We start from the raw sequence: 22744 nt of genomic DNA on the forward strand, positions 1-22744 counted from the left end.
CATCCAGGGACGTGTAACAGTACTTTAAGAGGTAGAAAAGCAGAAGTTATCTCGTGGCACCGATCATCTTGTTAGAGGAGTGGGCTTCAGGGAAAGCTGAAGAAACATCGATACAATTAAAACCGATGTACAACTCTCATTAAACACGGTTTAAGTGTCTGCTAAGGGGTTTTACTGTCCTTAAAACAAATCAAATCCATCCTAATTGCCTTACCTGCTCTGAGACCAATGGTGTAAATTGGAGTAGTAAAATTAAACATTTAGCAGAATGTTTTTCCTGAAGCTCCAGAGGAACAGAGCGAGGTTGTTCAAAGAGGGTTTCTCTGCACTTCATCCAAATCTTTGACTCAGGGTTAAAAGCTGGGTTTTAAAGGACAGAGAAGCACTTTGATTAGGAGATGAAACCACATTTGTATTAAAGGCCAAGGCTCTCATTCGCCACGCTCAAAGTCTTTTTTATCTGCTGAAAGATGAACTTACTCGTTGCCGCTTTGAAACCTTCTCACCACCGGAGCACACACTGACCCAACGTTGACGGTATTAAGATGAATCAGTATGCTTAATTTAAACATCCAGAAAACCACTCTTTGCTTTAATTCCCAAACTTCAATGCAGTATTTTAAATCAATGACCGGCAGTAGCTGCACGGCTCATAAAGAAATACAGTAGTACAGCTACCACACCAGTCTGCTGAAATGTAGAAGTTAAAGGGGCCCTATCCTGCTCATTTTCAGGTCCATATCAGTACTTAGTGTCTCTACTGGGTCATGTATCCATGCTTAAAAGTTCAGAGCCCAGTCTGCTCTGATTGGTTAGCTGGCCGGCTCTGTTGTGATTGGTCAACCGCTCAGAGATGTCCCGCCCCTTAATCTATTATGTACAGGGATAGGCCAATTTAAGTGGAAATGTTGCATATTGATATCACTATGTTTCAGAGTGTAAAAAAGGAGGTGTTTCAGGCATGGGCGGGGGGGGGGGGGGGGGGGGGTGTATGTGTCGGAGAGAAACTCCCTCTAGAAGGAACTTTGGGATTTTAGTCGTTGAAAACTATGTATAGCACGAAAACCTATAGAACACACTACAGGACAGCATAATTGGGCCTCTTTAATTTTTCATAATGTGTGTCACTTCTGTACCTCTACAATCAGCCCAATATTTTAACTGAAGACCTAATGAAAACAAATATATATTTGTATTTTTAAAAAGACTTTCCTTAAACAGCTGTGTCCCTGTACTTTGTGTTTAAACTTCTTAAAAATACAGATCTTTTCCAGGCTGAATCTTTTCATCAGTGGATGAATACACATTTGCTGATTAATTGAACATCTCTGCTAGCAAACTGAAATAAAAGATTTTCACATCAAACTAGTTTTGTTTCATGAATTCTTTAATCATATCCTGAACAAAAAATAGACTCAGTGTGCAGTCAAGATATTGAGTAGATAAATATAGTTTCTCGGGAAACGCCATTTGCTTGATGCTCAGGTTAAGTTTATTTTCAGGAGCTTTGCTTTTCAGGAGCAGGATACAGGCAGGCCTGAATGCCGGACATACAATCGAAGGGTCTGACTGGATCAAAACAACAATGGGAAAAGAAAAAACAGTGCAGCCACAGAAAATTGGAGAAAAATCACAATAACATCTTCACAGGTTTTACTTCGTCTGGTCCCCTAAACCCAACTTCTCCGGTCAGTAAATTGAACTTCGTTTCAAGATGTACGGTCTCCGGGATTTGGTGGTGCGTGCGGCTTGCCTCTTCAGGATGTAAGGTGACTTTCGTTTCAGCTGGGTGTCACTGTTCTCCTCTAGATACTCTTGAGAGTCATGGAGTAGCTGTTAGGGGCAGAGAGAGACACGATGAGAGGGAGAGAGACACGGTGAGAGGGAGAGAGACACGGTGAGAGCAGGAAATGACACGCAGACATGTGTTTTGTTGCCAAGCGGCCAAGGTAATGGGAACTGTGATTGAACGAGAGCTTCTCCTCTGTGCTTCCATGCATTGCAAAACAAGAGCTAATCTGCAGTCGCTGTGTAAGGATCATCAGAAACTGAAAGGCTGTTGTGTAAGGAGCTGATGGAGGAGAGGAACAGGGAGACAATGAGGAGTGAGATACATAAGCGTTTAATGAGGTGAGTTTATAGGATGGGTGAACACTAAACCTGTTCCTGTGTTTGTGTGAGTGTGTCTTTTATTTGATATCAGACAACACATGCTGTTACTGAATTTACTGGATTGGTTATTTTAGCGTTTTCTTGGTTTTTGGTTAAAATCATAAGTAAAATCAAAGTGAAATGTCGTGGTGCTGTTACTTGTTGTTTTACTTTTAAACCAGAGACTAACTTCTTCCAAGAATATTATTTTTTATAGCTAAAATAAGCTCATAAATTGCTGATGAAACATTGTGTGTGTGTGTGTGCGTGCGTGCGTGCGTGCGTGCGTGTGTGCGCGCGTGCGTGCGTGCGCGCGCGTGTGTCTCACCCTGTCCTCCCTCTGCAGAGCTCGGCAGATGTATTGCAGGTTGTACAGCTCCTCCCTCAGCTGCCCCCCCTCCTCTTCCTCCTGCTCCTCTTCCTCGCTGCTCATGACGCTCACCAACCTGCACAGGTTGCCCAGCGACACGCGCCAGTAGGGGGCGCTCTGCTTATTCTGTTTCATCTGCAGAAAGAGGGAACAAGAAAAATGGAGATGGATCAGGTTTCAAATCGAATTCAGGAAGTGATTGCTTTTCTGAATTCAAAGTAGGCAATACATTTGATTTAATTAAAGTTTCAATTAATTATGTGAACTTGGGTTCAGTGTAAATTGAACATGGAGACGTTTATTTGCTTATTAAATTAAAGTCTAATTATTGCAATTTTATTTTCATCTTCGGTCTGCTCTGATCATTAGATCCAGGTTGGACACACACAATTATAAAAAGATGTAATAAGATATATAATTTATTCTAATCCAACAGACCTGCTATAACCTTAACATGTTTTTGTTTTTTTAATTATGTCATGAAGAAGCTTTAAAATATGACATTTGTGGTGGTAAGTGGTATTATGGAATTAATTAAAATGTTATTAAATTCAACTTTATTGTCATTACATAAAGTACAAGTAATGAGACAGTGAAATGTGGTTCAGCATTACAGTACATATCAGCACAAAGCGGTAAAGTACAGAGTTTATTTATATATGAGATATGAAACACATTTTCAGTAAGACAGTGTTACAGTGTGGGGTGTGGTATATTGAATTGATTTCTTTATATTAATACATGTTCGGGTGTATTCAGTCATATCTCCGTGTGTTTAAACTGTGGAGATCATTCTTATTTAATAAAAAGTTATCAATGATACATCTTCACTACAGTATGTGGTCACGTCTGTATCTCCATATTCAAGGATGTTGATTTCCTTTTTTTTAAAACTCTAAATAATGTATTTTATATCGTAAATAAGAATATAGAATAAGAATCTGTGTGTCCTTAAAGAGCAGCTTACCCAACACGATGCATTTGAATGTGTTGCGCTGAAGTGCTGCGCTTTAAATGCTGTTTTGGAGGATTTTTACACTGAGAACCATTTTACCCGCTGAGTGTTTACAGTTGAGGCCGTAAAAGCTTCTGCAATTCCCTTTAAGAGGCACTGAGGATGCATTTAAGCCCCCCTCTCCCCCCTCTTCTTTTACACAGTGAGCGCTGATGCAGACTGCCACATGTTAAGACAGCAGTTAAGATATATGTGTGCACTATTCCCAAACATTCTCAGGCACCAGACACCCAGAGTGATGTTTCTGTCACATCTAACCTCATCTCACCGCAGCCTGTTTCTGTGGTTTGAGTGCTTTAAGATGGTGGAGGACATCGGGGGCCCCTGCGCGTGGGAAGGCCATCTCACACACACTGCCGCAAAGACCACCGTGTGTCACTGAGGGTGGGAGGCGAGGGGATATTGTTGCCTGTAAATGTCCAAAGCTCTCCAAGACTCGCTTTGGGTTATGAGCGTCAGAGGAATACAGCCCCCTCTGATGTTGTAATGACTGCAGACATGGTCAATACACGGTTTCTCGGAGGGGAAGACATTCAAAAGGAGACGTCCAGAAAACAAACAAAAGCAGCCAAGGGCCAATATTGTTCTTTCAGGTCACATATATTTGACCGTTTACTTACTTTCAGCTTATAAGCCTAATAATAGGTAAACATTAACACATGATTATTACTATTCATAAAAGGTACATCAAATCAGATCCAACATTACCGCTGTGATGAATACATTAATCCATAATTAATCATAACCCATCATTTAATATACATGATTGTTAAGTACTTTTACTTCTGGTAACAGTATTGTACCTTTCCTCAAGAAAGATTTTGAATGCAGGACTTAGTATTAATAAAGTATTGCAACTTTTCTAAATATTTGAATAATCTCACACACACTGCCGCAAAGACCACCGTGTGTCACTGAGGGTGAGAGAGAGAGTCAGGAGGCGAGGGGATATTGTCGCCTCTAAGTTACTGTAAATGTCCAAAGCTCTCCAAGACTCGCTTTGGTCGCATCGGTTATGAGCGTCAGAGGAATACAGTCCCCTCTGATGTTGTAATGACTTCAGACATGGTGAATACACGGTGTATACAAAATGTATTATAGACCCAAATCACAAGCAATGCCTCAAAGGGCTGCACGAAGCAAACAAAAACAAAATACACACGTCATAGCATGAAAATGATAAGAACATTATACAAATTTATACATCAACAACATAAGTATTGCCATGTGATAAAAGCATGTGACTGATGTGATGCTAATGTAGATAGAAACTAGGTGGTGGAAATGAGTTTACAAGGAAGACGGATGCGAAGAGATGGGTTTTGAGTTTGCTTTTAAAGGAGTCAACCGAAATAGCTTTTCGCGGATCTGAAATCGAAGACAATTGAAAAGGAGACACAAGGGACCAAGGGGTTTTCATTCGAGTGTTCCGATGTGGTTTTAATGGTCCTAAGAAGGTCACTTGAACGATTGTTTCAATTTGTGGCGACATAGGGAACGTCTACTATTGTCCTGGTCGGTTAATAACTTTGAGGAGGGGGGGTTCAGAGTTAATGTAGGGGTTCAATATTCAAAAAATCCTCATCCTCAATTCAAATTAGCCTCCTCTCTATGAATATTGAATTTTCTGTACGTGAAAAGCCACCAACATTTTAAAAGTGCTGCAAAACTCAATCTATAACTCAATCAGGAGCAACTTCGCAAAGGTCAATGTAACATTTGGGAGACTAACAGATGAACACTGGATGTGGATTATTGCTATCGTTTTCAATCGAGAAATAAGAACTGGATAGGAAGTCTACTTCCTGCACGTAATCAGATGAAAAAGAAAACTGGACAAGCAGGTCTATCAATCTAGCTGCCTCGTAAAAAATAAATAGTAGTGATGATAGCATATATTCTCCCATACGGCACTTTCCAGACTCTTGAGCACTCCATCAGTCATCCGGCAAGTTATGATTACAATCATCACCCCTGAGCTACCTTCAGCAGCGATGAATCATGCCACTGAAGTGTTACTGTCACGTCTCCGTAAGAGCACCACGGTTATTTATCGAATAGAAGGAGGTGGAGGATGTGTCGTTATTATTCTGCCAGGTCCATCTGAATCCAATTAGGCTCGGACATCTGTCTACTCGAGTCTCACTCCAACTTCACCCCCAAGATGTGCCTGGTCTTGAACTCATATCACCAGATGATTGAGTTTAGAAATCATACAAGAGACAACTAAATAACTTTCCTTACCTTAGCATTAGCTCTTATTTACAGAAATGTAAAAAAAATTAAAGTGCCATCTAGTTTCCATTTAAAAAAAAAAACAAGTTTGTATGTGAGTTAGACACAAAAACGTAATAAAAAAGTGCAGCTATGAGTGAAACATGGATCCAGATTTCATGTTGTTGGTGTCTACCCTATTATAATGTATTTATTTATTTATGATTGTGATGCTATTAACTATTTATAGTGTAAATTGGAATTATCCACATCTGTGCTCCCGGGTGTATCTGTGTGTTTGTTCTTTAGCTGCTTCTCATAACCAATTGCCCCCTGCGGGATTAATAAAGTTGTTGATTGATTGATTGATAAGAAGTGGGGCATTATAAAATATGGAAATAAGGATTTTTTGTTTCTTAAATTGTTGGTAAACTTAGAAGTAGAACACATCCACACTGCTTGGATTAGGGTTAGAGAAAATTCTCTGAACGTATATTTCATCAGCATTTTATGAGTTTCAGGTTTGAAGGGTTACTAGTTGACCGCCGTGGAAACTCGGTCTCTGAAATGACAGCTGCAAATAAAGTGGAACTTATTACCTTGGAAGCGAAGAGGCTGCTGAGAATGTCCTCTTCCAGCGCTCGCTGATCCTGGTCCACGCCTGTCAGTTAGAGGAGAAACGGATATTTAACCTTCAACCAAATCTGATCATGAATCCTGCGATGGCTCCATAAGAAATGTCAAGGAGATATGAAAGCTATTTTGTCTGCTGGTGTTAAGACTTTTCTTTGTGAGCTGAAGTCAAGAAGGGGTTGCAGCACTTATATCTCAAGCACTATTTTTTTTTTTTTGGTGTGTCAGTCGACAGTTTTAAGCATTCAACAGGTGACACATTATTGATTTATGGCGCTCCCAGTGTGCCTTGAGATTGAAATAAAACACAGTTTACCCAATAAAGCTTTGTTAAACCAATCAACAGTATATCACCTTCAACCAAATCGTAAATCCTGAGATTGCTCCATAATATTCTCATTTGAAATTTAAGAATTGAAATGAGAAAAACCCACTTTTTTTTTTGCAGACTGACTGTTATTGGCTCATTGGACCAAAAGTGACATATGCCTTTAGATTTTGATTCTTGAAAAGTTCAATGTGACATGTTTTAATTTGACTAAATAAATCAAATACATTTTTTGGGTTTCTATTTTGTATAAAAATAACCCCTTTTATACAAAATAGAAACCCAAAAAATTCAACACAGCAGAGTGAACCATATTGTTTGATATTTCTGAAATTGATGCCAAATCAAGATACATTTATTTGATTTATTTAGTACTGCGTATAACAATGTCACTTTTGACTAATATTTCAATTGTGAATCATTACATTGGATAACTGAGGGGAAGGGGTTTATTGAGGAGGGAATCCTGAATTAATAAGTCACAATTTGTCCCGAAAATAAGAAGAATGAAATACTTGATGAAACATAGAACTCACTCACAGAATCACCCTCCTTAAGTAAGCCAGAAAATGATGTAACTATCTCAAGAATATATCATTTTAGCCGCCAGGGTGTTTAAGGATTTAATCTGTAAAACAAAACTCAGTAAATAATAATGTTGTGTAGAAGTATTGCCGTGAAAATTCTGTTTCAAACAGATTTCCATTATTAAGAATATGCAACCTTTTAGAACATCAACAAAAAAAGCCACCTGTTGCATTCAGTATGTTCCTACACGTGTTCCACAATTCAGTGTCATGGCTTTTCCCCTATTGTGTTTCTATGAATGAAGACGGTGACTGATCGTGAAACCAAAACACAATGCATACATATATAAAACCTTGAGAGAGCCCCTGAGCTTACCTGTACAAAGTCCACCACATGTGAAACAGAGGAGAAGCATACACGCCAACTGACCCTGCATCTTGATGTGAAAACGACTCAAACCAAACGACAAAAAGGATCCCGCGGAGAAGAATTCACCTGAGGAAGAGGCTAGTCCATAAGGTTAAAGGTCAGACAGCTAAAGAGTCTGGAGTTGGATGAGATGCTTCCTCTTCTTTTTCTTCTCCTCCAGCTCCTAAAATGCTTCCCCTTCCTTGCAGTTTTTCTGGTTGGTTGTGAAATGCAGTGGGCTCCATTCCCTCAGCTTATAAGGATCAGGCTCTCTCTCTCCTCATCTCCACCCCCACCCTCCCACCCACATCCAACCATCCTCCCAACAGTCTCTTCATACTCTGTCCAGTGTCATCGTTCCTTCAGACGTCACTTTTGCATCACAAGGCGAAAGCTTTTTGCGTCAATCTATGGGAGATTGGGTTACATTTCCTCACGATTGCACATTGAAGTATGTTTTGCAGGAGTGATGTGGAAAAATGCACGTCAGAGATTCCCTCTTTTGCCGTTATTTGAAAAGTTGGTTTCCGCGACCTCTTTGGCTTTTTCTTGCAAATGACGTCTTTTCAAAGCAACAGGAGATACAAACAAATAAGGGCCAGCTAAAGATATGAAGGGTGTTGATAAGTAACTATTAATATCTGGAAATGTAATCTTATTTTAAAGTACAATTGTTCCATCTTCTCATCTTCTTACAACCTTAAACTAATATATACTGTATACTGAAGAGGATTAGGGCCACATATGAACTTCTTGAACAAATATTATTATTTTTTTTTATTACAAAGATTAAAGTCGGAATTGTGAGATTCAGATTTTTTGCAGAATTCTGTCTTTAATCTCATTATTCTTCCTTTTTTCTCAGAATTCTGACTTTATCTCATTATTCTTCCTTTTTTCTCAGAATTCTGACTTTATCTCAGAAGAGTGACTTTAATCTCAGGATAAAAATTATAATAATTTTGGTGAGATCTCCCAATAAATGTATTTCAAGGTATAAAGACACGTCTTCAATATTTGCTTAAAGGTGGGGTAGGTAAGTTTGAGAAACCGGCTCGAGATACACTTGTTGTTATATTCCATGGAATGCTCTTAACATCCCGATAGCAATGAATATCTGAAGTGCTTTGACAATAAATCCATAAAAAAATGTCATCTGTTGAAGCCGTGGCGCTGTAAAAAGCACGACCAATCATCTGAGCCGGCCCGGCTAAAGTAACTGGATGGGCTACCTGCCTGTCAGCCTTCCATCTGTGCACAAACTTATCTCGTGCCCTCATTGGTCATTTTTTCCGGCTGTGTATTTTCAAATTCTAGCGCACTCAAGCTGGTTTCTCCAAAATTACCTACTCCACCTTTGAGGTTCAAATCTAAATCTTGAATTTGGAACCAGTTTTAAAACAATGAAAAAAAACGATCTGCTCCACGAAAGGATTTCTCTCTTAGCTACTGCAAAGAAAGGAAGGAAGAAAGAGAAGTATGAACAGCTCCTTTACAACACCCAAATGTAATAAAATGAACACGTTGACCATTTAATACTGGCTTCAACCCTTAAAATAATGCTTTTGTCTTATGGCTTTCTTGTACAAATATCTTAAATGTTCTGTTAGTTATGGAGTCCCACAGGGATTACGTTTAGATCCTCTTAGATTTGTTTGACGTATCTGCTGTGCATTCACATTTAAATCTAATAGGGATACAATTTGTGCAATATCTGAATATATAGTAATATCACATTAGAGACTTTAAAGTGGCTCAGTCAGTAGGGGCTTGGACTGTGAGCCGTAGGGTCGTCGGTTCAAGTCCCCGAACAGACTGTCCAGACTGGACTGCTACTTGGAGAGGTCCCAGTTCACCTCCTGCCCTGCCGTGGTGCCCTTGAGCAAGGCACCGGACACCCCCCTTCCCCCCTCACTCCCATTGCTCCCCGGGCGCTGTGCAATAGCTGCCCACTGCTCCTAGTACTAGACTCCTGGTACTAGGATGGGTTAAAAGGAGAGAATACATGTCACTGTGTGTGCTGTGTGCTCTGCATGTGAGACCATTAAAGAGGGTTTCTATCTGCTGTCTCATTCAAGTTCTACATAGTTGGACTTTATATAAACAAAAATGTAAGTATTTGCTCAAGTACAATTCCAAGCCTTTATACTACACTACAATAAAGCCAATATTGTAGTTTTAACTCACATATTTGACCAATTTACTTACTGTACAGATTCAGCTTATTTGACTATATAAATACAATTAAAAAAACATTAATATATGATTATTACTATCCATACAAAGTATGTCAAATCTGATCCAACATTACCCATTGTGATAAACACATAAATCCATCATTAATCATAACCCATCATTATACATTATTCTTAGATACGCCCTTACACATAACAAGTACTTTTACTCTGTTGTACTTTTCCTTTTGAACGATTTTGAATGCAGGACTTTTAGTTGTAACTATTTAGTTTTTTTTTAAAGTATTGCAACTTTTCTAAATATTTGAATAATTTGTCGTTATAACCTTTTATGAATGTTTCACTTAATATAAAAACGTAGGATAAAATCATATTGAACTAATTATTTTGTTTTTATCCACAATGTTTTGACGTTTTTACTGAACAGTGTTTAGTTTAGTTCATTTGTGTATAGTGTCGTTGACAGTCCCCATTGATCAACTGTCACAAAAAAACAGTAAATGGGGCAGCTTTAGCCAACATTGCTCATTTCCAGCTGTTGTCCCCGGCCAGATGACATTAGACACCCTTGAAATCACAATACATCAACAGCATTAGTTATAAAGAAAGGATGAAAGACAAGTAGATAGAGGCGGAAGTTTAAACTACGCTTCAAACTTTAAACTAGTCTGTCAGTCTGTCCCTGCAGGTGGAAGGGGGCAGAGACACACCAATATCTGTCAGTCTGGAAACACCTCCTTCCCTCTTTCGGTGGGGCGTTCAGAGTTGCACTCTTCAACTTTTCAGGATCTCTGCTCAAAGTGTCCCGCGTCCTGCCATGCGGGGACTGTAACGCTTTTTTCGGATTGCTGCTGTGTTTTGTGGCGCTGCTGAGACATGGCTCCGTTTGGAAAAAACTTCCTGAAAGCTCGTCAGAAAAACAGGTAATTTGGCGAGATTTAAGTTTCTAGACGGGAAACCTGTTGAGTGTGAGTTTTTCTAACCGAGTTCTGTCATTTGGAAGTAGTTGAGGAGGGAGAGATTACGCACAACGCAGTGCGCATCGATTAAGGAGTGAGCTGCACAAGAGGGGCAAATGAGGCTAAACTTTAAAGGCAGTTTAGTTTTTCACATCCGAGTCATATGTCTAGTTAGTATATGCAATCAAAGTAAGCAAATAGTTACACGTTGACACTGTGGGACATAAAATACACCCAAGTGCATCATTAAATAACATTAGAAACCACAGGGAATACGAAAAACCTCCCAGGAATATGAAGTGATAAAAAAAAGTCCAATGCAATTTATTTAAATATCTTGTTTATCAGCATAAACCCCAAATATATTCCGTTTTATTATGATATAAAAGAGAAAAGCAACACATCTACATTTTAATGGCTGAAAATCGCATTTCCTGCCATGATTAGAATGAACAACAACTTTTAAAGCTAAACATTTACTAGTAAAATAGTTGACAACTTCAATTTATTCTCAACACTGAAGCCTTATTTTATCAACAAGGAAGTTGTGTGTGTGTGTGTGTGTGTGTGTGTGTGTGTGTGTGTGTGTGTGTGTGTGTGTGTGTGTGTGTGTGTGTGTGTGTGTGTGTGTGTGTGTGTGTGTGTGTGTGTGTGTGTGTGTGTGTGTGTGTGTGTGTGTGTGTGATGGTGGTACTCGGCACTGTACTGAACATAAAACTAGAGGACCTTCTCTTGCTCTGTAATTATGTCAAAGATGTTTTAATTTTAACACACCAGACCAAAAGAAAATTCACACTTAGGGCGGAGAGCGATCCTGTCATCAACACTTGTGTAATTCGCTTCAGCAATTCCCTTGACTGGTTATATCGGCCTTTTGATGCTCCTGCTGGGATCAGCTCTAAAAAGATTGGGAAATTCAATTGAAACACAATCCGTCCTCTGTTTTTGCCACTTAAATTCTATTTGAGTTCTTGAATGCAGACTTTTGTTGTGTAGAGTTGATAAACAGTTTTTTTTAAAAGAGTAATTAGGTCATGATCCAATCCGTACAGGGTGCAGTCCAAGCCAAGTCTGGATCAGAAAGGTTTCAATTATGGGTAAAGAACTTTTTCATAATAGCTTTACTCATTAAGACTTCTTTACCACCAAACTCAGCGGGAAGGGTTTGGATTAAATTCAGAAATAAAACAAACATTTAAACTAAATTGCTGTTAAGTTGTTTGACAGTGGCACCCACAGATGTATTTTCACATCACACACAGCGCTGAGATGAAATATCTTTGATAACTTCAAACAGTCTCACTGAGGCTGTCTCCAGTCAATGTCTTCCTTTTTTCATGTTGTGTAGTAATTACTCTAGCGGCACCTATAATTACCTCAAGTGTTTAGATCTGTAGATATGTCAAACGCTTGATTTCGGAGCTGTAAAGGAATGAAAAGATGATGTGGAGTCAGTTGTCTAACTTTTCAGAATGAATGCGATGTTGATTATCGCTTTCAATATGGGTTTCAGTTCCCTTCATTAAAGGCTCAAAGTGCGTCATCGGGGAGTCCTGTGTGTCACACTGGTGTCTTTTAGTGAGCCAGCACGTACAGTTCTCAAATGCTCTGAAATTAAATGGTTGCCAGCCAGTGACAAGTGTGACCAGAGCAATGCAGCAGCATGACAGTGATGTGCACCGGACCAATTAGCCGCCAAAATTGTTTGGTTAACAAATCAGCAGGCCACAGCAAACAATAAAATGATCGTAATTGTGTTGGAAAGAGGGTGAGACATTTATCTTCACTGAGCAATAGCTCATTTGGTGATTCACAGACATGGAGGAGGGGGAGGGGAAATAAGAGGGGTGGGTGGTATCCCAGAGGAAGGGGAAGAGGAGGACAGGGGTGTGTTGTGTCTCTGTTCACAGATGCCTATCAGAGTGGGAGAGTCATCCCAGAGATCAACATATTGAGATAGGAAAAGTGATGTTATTTCCTCCTGGTCCCTCATCCTTTTTCTGATAAGAGAGGGAGGACGGATCTCCTGTCTACTATCTGCTCCACTACATTATCTGTGTAAACAAACCACCCAGCGGAAACACCATTTAAACACATTTACTATACATCTATCTTGTTTTGAGAAGGAACATTGGGATTTGAGCCTTTGCAGACATGTCACATGCCCAACAACCTTTAAAACAGACTAGAGCACATGTGTCAAACTCAAGGCCCGGGGGCCAAATCAGGCCCTTGGTGGATTTAATTTCGGCCCGCAGGATCATTTCTACTCACTATTCGATCTGGCCCGCCGGTATATTGCACGCACACCTTCACTCCATCCTGAGGGTCTCCTCAGCTCAGAGCCTGAGCCCAAACATTGATGAGCTTGCACCCAAGATGAGATGCCAAGTATCTGAGCTAGCATCACAGAGCAGCACACTGAGTTTAATGGATGTTTCCTTTTGCACTTTCTTTCTCACGAAAACAGAGCATGTTTGATTTTTTCTTTGAGTGAAATATTTTTGTTGAAGCTGTTGTTGGCCTGTGGGAAAATGTAATCATAAGAAATGACTCGGGAGAAGCTGCAGATAGAGCCATAAGAAATGAATGCAACTGATTATTTAATGTTTAATGTTGTTTTTATAGGCAACAATTAAAGCTTAGTTAGTTCCTGGTTTAATATTTGCAATAAGTTCATTTCAATACGTTTTGCAATAAACATTGAACCAGTCCGGCCCTCGACTAGTACAGATTTTTAAATATTGGCCCACTGTGTATTTGAGTTTGACACCCCTGCACTACAGGAAAGGGAAAATCCCAAAAAGCATAATAGGGCCTCTTTAAACTAATATTGTGCTTCTACAGTATGAAAGCAAATGGCAGTCTGTTGGTCCAAACTAATATATATCAACAACTATTTGATAGATGAGCTCAAACACCTTCAGTGATCCCTTGACTTTTGTTCTAGTAGTTCTAACATGAGGCTGTCATCTGTGGTCGTATGTGAAATGTCTCAACAGCCAAAAGATTGTGAAGCAATTTTGTACAAAACATTCATTTTTCCCTCAGGGTGAATTGCGACATATAACTGTCATACGGTCACATTTGAATTTGTAAATACATTCACATCAGCATGTCAAAACACGTGCGCCTAGTTCAAGTCTCAAAGAGCATATCTTTAGTTTTACAATTATTATTATTCTTTTAATTGCTCTGAACACCACAAACAAATTCCCTATTAGTTTCATTGTATTGTAGCTGGCAGCGGACATTTTAGATATACTGTAGTTATCTGAAAACGTGAGAAAAAACATGAAAAGCTTCCAAAACGAGTTGTAAATAAGAAAATATGTTTGTGTATTTGGTGAACCAACCAAATACAACTCCCCTCAGGAATGATTTACAGTTATCATGTTTTTTTTCAATTCTAATCTACAATTTCAGTGTTTGTTTTACAGCTAACCTATCATTTCACCACCAAGCTAAATGTTTATTCCATCGCAAGGAAATTCCAATCCTGTTGACCTAAATGGATACAGGTTGAATTCCATGATATGCTATCCGATCTTTGTTTCTGTTCAAAATATCTGCATCATATAATGTTATCACGATTGATCTGAGACAACACGCTGAGACACTGGAAAACTGTAAACCTGTCATTTGTTATGACTTGTTCAAACCGCCAGCATGCAGTCCTCTGCGGTAACTTGTTGCTTGCAAATTTATTACACAAAAAGGAATTGTTCATGTCTGCAAGGTTGTCATTACGGGGATTACAATAGGTGAGAGCAATGCCACCATGGTTGAGCTGTAACGTAATCATCCTACGCAGAAACGTATGCAGAAAAATGATATCATTTGAATGTGGTTTGTCGTGTCTCACTCGGGATCTTAGCTTGTAAGTTCAAACTGTGGTCAAACGGCTTCGCTCAGGTTTCCTGGGTTCACTCAAGTGTGAGAAGTTGAGGTGTAACCCGTCCTTTGTTAGCATGCATCCTTACTTTGACTTTATAAGTAAGCATTTCTATTAATCTTTGTTATTCAATTGGCATCATGTCTTTGTCATTTGTTTCCCTATACGGGCGCCCTCACTCGTTGCGCTTGGTTCCACAGCTTAATCCAAAACTATGAATATCAAATGGCTCCCAAAGTGTCAGCCCTTATGAACACTCAGTATTAGCTGTGATGCAATCAGCCCACTGATGCATGCAGTATTTGTGTTTGTCCTGGCAGAGTGTTGACTAGATAACGTTAGAGGGGATATTTGCACTGCCAAACACTGACGCCGACTGTCTCAATAAAATGTTTGTCCTCTGAAAATAAATATTGATAACGTGAGAGATGCTAGCACACATCATGTTTTTTTTAACGCTGAAAGATTCTCATTGGTCGACGGAGGTAATAAGAAACGTAGCAGTCATCTAAATAAATAAACCAGAGGCCATGTTATGAAGCCTAGCATTCTTGGAAACGCCTCAAAATGTAGCATTTAGTCACCCCAGCGTTCACAGCCAAACTAGCCTTCAGCTACATTGGTAAGCTAGCTAGCCTGCCGACAATCTAATATCATGAAAGTCATTGTCACTGATAGTCAACCACTTAGCTTACTTTTGCTTCCCACCAAAGACACATGTAATCATTGACAAGTTATCTGTCACAACAGCAGCTTATTTTTAGCACTGCTAAACATTATAAGTGTAATTCCAGACTTGTCAGCACTAAGCACATTCACATTAGCGTGGAGCTGAAAACGGACCATAGTGACCACCGGTATGAAATCCATTTTTCCCCTTCCTCCCTCTGTCTATTGAACTGTGGTGGCAGGATGTTGTGTGAGCGTTAACGATTGTGGCCCAGGACAGATGCAGGTGTTTCCCTGCCTGCTGTACCCTCTTCCTGCACAGCTGAGGGCTTGGGTCATGCTTTCTGAAATATCCAATTGTCTGTTTATTCACCAGCGGGTTCAGATATGACCACAGACACATGTTTGTCACATGTTTAGGCCAGTGTAGTGTAGTGCTGCTCAATTAATCGTATTTTAATCGCAATTACGATTGTGGCTTGCAACGATTACGAAAACAACGTGATTGAAATAAAACGATTATTTTTTTATTATTATTATTACTTTTTTTTTTTTTCTGTTGAATTATACTTAATTATTCTCCAATAAATGGATGTTTTCAAAGTAAATGGATAATCGTTTTTAATAATCGTGATATCAATTATTGACCCAAATAATCGAGATTATGATTTTTGCCATAATCGAGCAGCCCTAGTGTAGTGTGTGTACTTCACATTGATCCAGTGATGTTTATCGGCTACTGCTTATGTGCTACTTTAGCTGTGTTTTGGCTCTCCTGTCCTCCTTTCCCCTTCCTTTTGCCTCATGTATTCTTTCATCAATCTTCTATCAATTTATTGCAATGTAGCACATTAATGGTTTTTGGCTTTTCACGCCTTGAAACAAAGCCCTTTATATTTTGTATTCCTCATTACAGCTATCCACAGGTGGGAAGATTATAAAAATAACCTTAATTGTGATTGTTAATGCAGCCTTTTAAACGGTTTAGCTACAAACTCAAATGTAACATATTAAATCAGTAAGTGTGTTATGTATGTCCCACTTAGTTGAGTACAATTATAGAGAAGGATATGCTACTCTATGATGAAGTACTAAACTACCTCATCTGTAACATGCAGTTGTGTATCAGCATAATAAGTACATTTAATTGCAAACGTGACTCAGGAAAAGTTTCACCTTATTTGACTTGTTAACCCCTTTAAATTGTTTAACTTTATATATTTTGAAGACGTAAAACAATTCACATTAAAAACTCAGATACAGTAATAAGGAAATATTCAGACTTTTATCCTTGTCATCATTTCTAGAAATCTAACTTGTATCGAGATCACAGGGTTATTATGAGCATGAATTCAAGAATGATGTAATTATTGAGTGTTGCAGAGCTGTTATGATTGAATGCATTATATTCTACAGGTGTGGTCTTCACTATGTGCTCCCACTGTTTCCCTCCCGAGCAGATTAAGCGTTTTCAGGGTTTCCATCATGACTCAGCTGCAGTTTAAAACTCTGCGGTCAAAGTCGTTGGGGTTGTTGTCTTTGATCGCTTGAGGCTTGCTAGATTTGTTTGTCCAACGCATAGCTCAGGTATTTGCTCTGCCTCGCTCTTCTCCAAGGGTCTCCATAACCATTAACCAGCCTGTTGCATTGTTGCAAGCGTATCGCATTCCTGAGACCTTATTCACCGCCAGTTTCAACAATGCACCAGTTGTGTGTTTTCATGCCGTGTGGGAACCAAAACACACGTCTGATATCAGACTGTAAAATCAGCAAAGTGAGATAAATGCAGCATTTAAGTTTCCCCCTTTGAATACTTCTTAATACATCTCACTTGCCTGTGTTGGCATGCCGTATCTGATCTTCAGGGGATGTGTATTTCTGTCCACCCTCGTGACGATCACCGGATAATGTGGGCTCAGTCAGCCAAGGTTATCTCCATAGATAAAGACACAGGAGTAACCGGATGCAAGGTTCAGGTCCGAAACCTTTACTGCATACCAAGGGGAAGAGCAACACCTAACGAGAATTAAAGTTATAGTCCCCCTAACCCTAATGATTGTAAATGTGCTTCCAATAATCTTTGAGCTGAAATACCAACTGGAAACATCTATTTTGGTTTCATAATGTGAACAACCATCTTGCTGAGCTACAGATAAACTCCCCCCGTCAATTTTCTGAGTGAAATCCCTTTTTTGGACTGCTTATGAAACTCCACATTAACCAGGATTACATGCACTTTAATCTGATTTATTACAGTTAGCAGTTTCATGTATTGCCTGTTTGGTGGGGGTAAAGGAATGTTGGCCTGCGGTTTTGCAACCAGTCTGCAGTTCCCTGTAAGAGGGAGAGTTTAAGTCTTTGTCTCTTGGTGATATCATAAGACTAATCCTTCTCTGGTTTCTTTGAGATTGAACTGTCTGTAATTATGGGAGTATTAAGTGTCGCTTCTTTTTGTTTTCAGAGTGGGCTTTAACTTTAAATGTGAGACAGAAACTTGGCAGCTACAGCACATCAGAGTTAACCTAATTAATCATTTAAACATGTTATCTTATAAATAATAACATGATACATCCTTGTTTATCTTGGAATCAAATTGAAAAGCCTCCATAAGTTATCTACTTATTTGATTACTTGTTCATGTTGTGGGCGTCTGCATTCCCGGTGCATATCATTTAATGACTGGATATTATGTCTCGGATATTGCTGGCAGTTCATTAAGTATGTAAAAAATCCATATCGTCTGCCCATCTTAGATACATTTTTTAGCAAGTTCATGGTCTAGATGAAAAGGTAATATGGCCTTGGGGTTAAATATCTAAAGACTCAACCAATAAATGATCATCTGTAACGATGAGTCACATAATCAAACCGGGAAGCACAAATGTAGTTTTCTACTCATTGACCTGATAGAGAACCATCAAAGTAAGATATATTTAAGAAAATATACTATTACACACTAACACTAAGTGTTGTCTAGATCGTGATAATGCGTGGAGTGTGCTTAACACTGCAGCTGTGTAACTTCGGTTTACAACTTGTGAATCATTTGAACAGAACATTGTGTAAAATAAGTTGTTGAAATAAATAGGGATGTCCCGATCACCTTTTTTTGCTCCCGATCCGATTCCGATCATTTGATTTTGACAATTTGCCGATACCGATCTTTCCCGATCCGATCTTTATGCAATGCATTAAGAGAAAAAAAAGAAAAAAAGCATTCAAGTTGTCCCTTAAGGTTATTTTTTTATTTAAATTGGATATTCTATCCAACATGGATATAGCTTCTTTCTTTCACAGCAGCATTGGATCAGTTCAGTTGTGCAGCATTGGATCAAAACAAAATAAAGCTTTCAGTACTCGTTAGCTTACTGCTACAATTAGACACTGCGCCCACTCTGTTGCCAGATTTGAGAGAAATAAGCAACCAGGTCTATGAAAACAAGCCTCAAAGAAGCAACACATACATGATGTTCTGTAATTTGAAACCAAAACTAAGGCCTCAGGATGACTTTAAGACTTGAACATGGTCATTTTTGTTTTGTAACATTGAATACAACATTTAAAAAAAAGTATTTAAAAAAAAAAAAGAAGAAAAAAAATCCCGATCCCCGATTTCTTTCTCCCGATTCCGATTTTTTGAAAATCACGTGATCGGCTCCGATCCCCGATCAAGTGATCGGATCGGGACATCTCTAGAAATAAATATAATTGAGAAAGTTATGCAATGGTAAAGCTAATTTGATTGTGTCTGTCAGATGACTTTTGTTGCATGTCATCCCCTCTCTGTACCCCCTCCTTTCCTGTCATCTCTAATGTCTGCTATCTAAAGAAAGTTTCATATAGCTTAGCGATAATGTTAGCATGCTAATACACTAACACTGACCAACATGCTGATGTTAAGCAGGTATTTACTCTGTTCACCACCTTAGATTTGTTTGTTAGCATTCTAGCATTTAGGAAAGAACAGTGAGGCTGACTGCTATATCATTCAATTAGCAGATTGTTGGTCTTAAAAAGTACCAGATTTAATGCGATCCATTGATCATTTGTCCGGACATTTCGCTACAAAAACACAAAATATCAACCTTGTGGTTTTGCAAGTTTTAGGCATTACTAAAATAAGTAGGCTTTTTTCTTTCGGGACCATGAACATCTGTAAATAACTTTTGTGTGAATCAATCCAATGGTTGTTATTTATTTGTATCAGTCTGTGTCGACCAATGGAGCTTCAGAGCACCATTACTATTTGTTGCGCTATTACGACATATAATACCCGGCGTAATATAATATACTTTAAAAGCAAATTTGTTTTACATTTTAGTGTTTGTGAAGACAAGATGGATGAAAATTATGATTTCTTAAAACGTTTTTTATTCAACAATTGTTTGGCTTTATTTTAAAAATGAAAGCAAAGAGGCAGACTGGAATAGGGAGAAGAACGAAGGGGTTATGACATTACAAAAAAGGCTCCCTAAAATCTGCTGTATATGTTAATACTTCAAAATGTAAAGATTGCTAACCCCATTGTTTTTCTGTTTCTTTATTAGGACAAAAGATGGCGAACTTGTGGAAGGAAAGGAGATTCAGGTTACGGTCTGCAAAGAGGAGAAGGTTGTCTGTGGAGTAACCAAACACACAACATGTGCAGATATGATTCAGGCGCTGCTGGATGACCACAAGTCAATCCCAGAGAGCAAGAGGCTCCTGCACGGGGAACCCAAAGACTTCTGTCTGGTGGAGCGCTGGAAGGGTTTTGAGAGAGCCTTGCCTCCTCTCACCAGAATCCTGAGACTCTGGTACGCCTGGGGGGACCAGAGACCCTTCATCCAGTTTACTCTGGTCAAAATAAGCGATTTTGTGCCTCAGCCTGCCAAGAAGGCTGGAAAGCCAAAGGGCGCCAAGCCAAAGCGATGGGAGCACGGTCAGCTCACCCAGCCTCTGCCGGTGGAGAGGCAGAAGCGCCTGGTCAAGAAAGCTTTCCGGAAACTGGAGAAGATTCACAAGGAGAGCAAGAGTTCCCCGGGTTCTGACGAGGTTGACCGGATGGTGCAGCTCATTCTCAACCAAGACCACACCATCCGGGAGCAGATCCAGCGCATCAGGGATCTGGATTTGGACGTCGAGCAGTTTGAGGTGCAAAAGGAAGCCGAGAGTTCATCGGCTCAGGCTTCAAGTCAGAGTTTGGAGGCAGACAGTGAGGAGCAGCTGCAGGAGTACCTGTACACGAGCGATGGGGTGGAACAGCTTGATCTGCAGATTCAAAGGCACCAGGACCTCATCCTCCAGCTGTCCCGGGACATTGACTCTGAGCTAAGGAGGGCCGACTTCCCTCTGAGCCAATATGAGGACGGCGAACAGGAAGGAGGCGCGGCTGCTTCCTGGATCCACTCGGACACCGACGAATCGTTCTACACAGCTGAACTCGAGAGGTTGCAGGATGAAGTGAAACACAGCCTCTTCGCCGGCGTTGCCCTTCACAACCAAACTGCAGAAATAGACAAGCAGCTGAAGTACTTTGACGCTACCCTGGTCTCCAAGGATCAGGAATGCTGGCAGCTGGCTGCTCAGCTGAGCTCAATGCAAATTGGGGACGGAAGAAAAGAGGAGGAGTCCAGTGTCGCCCCTCTGAAAAGTGAGACTCAGTGCAGCGTCTCTCAGACAGTGAAACTCAAACACAGCCTGTCCCCTCTAGACATTACAGACACAGACTCAGACACTGGGATTAGCTCCACACACAGCCAGGACTCGCTGTCACCGTGTCTGGACTTCCCTCCCCCCCTCGACACAGACGTTTGAACAACCCAGTTGACCCTGCAGTTTATTGTTCTGTATGCACGGTGTGTGCCTGACGTGTGTTATCATTACATTCATGGAACAGAGCTAAGCAACGTTTTCTTCTGAACGACCCCGGACTATTATTTAGGAAACACGAAGGTAATTCAGCTGGAAACATTTAGATCAGACAGAAAATTATTAGCAACTTTGGTGACTGTCGTTTTGAATGAAATGTGTAAAAATGTTTGGTATCGGCTTCTCAGATGTAAATATTGTTTGTGTTTTAGGCTGCTGGTCAACAACATAATGTACGGGAGTGGATTAGGGCCACAACAAAAGACAGAATTCTGTAATTAAAGTCAGATTCCAAAACATTTTTTTATTAATATCATGAAAATAATTAATAAATTATTATTCTTTATGGTCAGCCGTATTTATCGACAATGCTATTTTCTTAGCAAACAATGATTAGTTCTCTGATTCTGATGTAATGAAAACATGCCAGGGGACACAATGGAGTTATGTGTGTGCCAGCTAAAGTCCATTACTTTTGATGTTGGCTGGGTTTCCAGACTTGAAAGTGTACATTTTTTCACCAAAAAAGCAAAGACTACTTCCTAGGTATAACCATCCTTAAGGTGTGTTACCCTTAGTTACGTAAGCATTGTTTTTGTAACACTCAATAATGGTGAATGTATGCTTTTTTCCCTTTTGTATGTTTTAAGCTATTAATGAAGCTGCACTTCTTCGTACACACGTATACGTTTATTAACAATGTTTTATATTAAAACAGATAGTTGTCTTGGATGTAGAATTTAAGATGTGTAAGAAACATTACATTCCTCCTGACTACACTGTAAATACACTTCTGTATCCGCTATAAATGATTGTTTTTTTATGACACAGGCACAATGAGTAAAGACAAATTGATAAAAAAAAAACAGAAAGATATTTATTTAGAGATGAGATATTATTACTATGACTGTTTAAACTCGGGGGCAATCATCTCTATCTGTCACTTACCAAGACTTTGTATTAAGGGCCATTATGACACAAATGTCTGGACAATATCTGTTCAAACACACAAATGATGTAAGAGTTAAATGTGCATTTCAGCTTTCATAATAAACACTAATACTGTAAATGTTGCAAAGAGTAATCACTCTGTATTGTTGCTTATGATTTTATGAATTATTGCCATCTACAAGAAGGTACAGGGTCCCATGATTCAATTATGGTTCCCTCAAGTACCCTTTTGTGCAGCTGTCAATCCTACAATTCAATACAGAGTTTAATTACATTACATGTTAGACACTTTTATCCAAAGCGACTAACATACATTCAATACTGTGGGCAATCCCCACAAGAGCAATTTGGGGTGAAGTGTCTCAGGGACACAACGACATGCTGACTGCAGTGGGACTCGAACTTGCTACCCCCTGATTCGAAGTTCAACGCACTATCCCCTGAGCCACAGCCTCCTAGGTCAAATGTACTTAAAATGGTCTTAAACATATTATCCTTAGTGATAGCAATGTTATGTTAGAGAGGCCTTATTATGTTTTTGGGAGTTTCCCTTTCCTGTGTGTTATATAGGTTTCTGT

General features: G+C 39.5%; 2 protein-coding genes across 3 annotated transcripts; one reads left to right on the forward strand and one right to left on the reverse strand.

Moving 5' to 3' along the window:
- Nucleotides 1-1381: 1381 nt before the first annotated feature.
- Nucleotides 1382-11451, reverse strand: nts (neurotensin). 2 transcript variants are annotated; one of them, XM_079684645.1, is made up of 4 exons: nucleotides 10826-11451; nucleotides 6350-6411; nucleotides 2480-2656; nucleotides 1382-1833 (listed from the first exon to the last, which is right to left on the reverse strand). In XM_079684645.1, exons 1-4 carry the CDS (start codon nucleotides 10836-10838, stop codon nucleotides 1690-1692), a joined length of 396 nt encoding a protein of 131 aa, XP_079540771.1. In that variant the 5' UTR covers nucleotides 10839-11451; the 3' UTR covers nucleotides 1382-1689. The 2 variants fall into 2 exon arrangements, with proteins under 2 accessions (XP_079540771.1, XP_079540770.1); XM_079684644.1 differs by lacking the exon at nucleotides 10826-11451 and adding an exon at nucleotides 7615-7910.
- rassf9 (Ras association domain family member 9) lies at nucleotides 10168-22284 on the forward strand. The gene is made up of 2 exons (XM_079684643.1): nucleotides 10168-10765; nucleotides 19913-22284. The coding sequence occupies exons 1-2, from the start codon at nucleotides 10719-10721 to the stop codon at nucleotides 21159-21161; spliced, it is 1296 nt and encodes a 431-aa protein (XP_079540769.1). The 5' UTR covers nucleotides 10168-10718; the 3' UTR covers nucleotides 21162-22284.
- The last annotated feature ends 460 nt before the right edge of the window (nucleotides 22285-22744 follow it).

Source organism: Notothenia rossii (genome assembly GCF_949606895.1).
Source record: "Notothenia rossii genome assembly, chromosome: 5".
NCBI lineage: Eukaryota > Metazoa > Chordata > Actinopteri > Perciformes > Nototheniidae > Notothenia > Notothenia rossii.

Coding starts and splice junctions, on each gene's coding strand:
- nts (XM_079684644.1), bottom strand. CDS start 7,675: ATGCAGGGTCAGTTGGCGTGTATGCTTCTCCTCTGTTTCACATGTGGT. Junction 2,657..6,349: donor GCAGCCTCTTCGCTTCCAAG/GTAATAAGTTCC, acceptor CTCTTTCTGCAG/ATGAAACAGAATAAGCAGAG. Junction 1,834..2,479: donor CTCTGCAGAGGGAGGACAGG/GTGAGACACACG, acceptor TGCCCCTAACAG/CTACTCCATGACTCTCAAGA.
- rassf9 (XM_079684643.1), top strand. CDS start 10,719: ATGGCTCCGTTTGGAAAAAACTTCCTGAAAGCTCGTCAGAAAAACAG. Junction 10,766..19,912: donor AAAGCTCGTCAGAAAAACAG/GTAATTTGGCGA, acceptor TTTCTTTATTAG/GACAAAAGATGGCGAACTTG.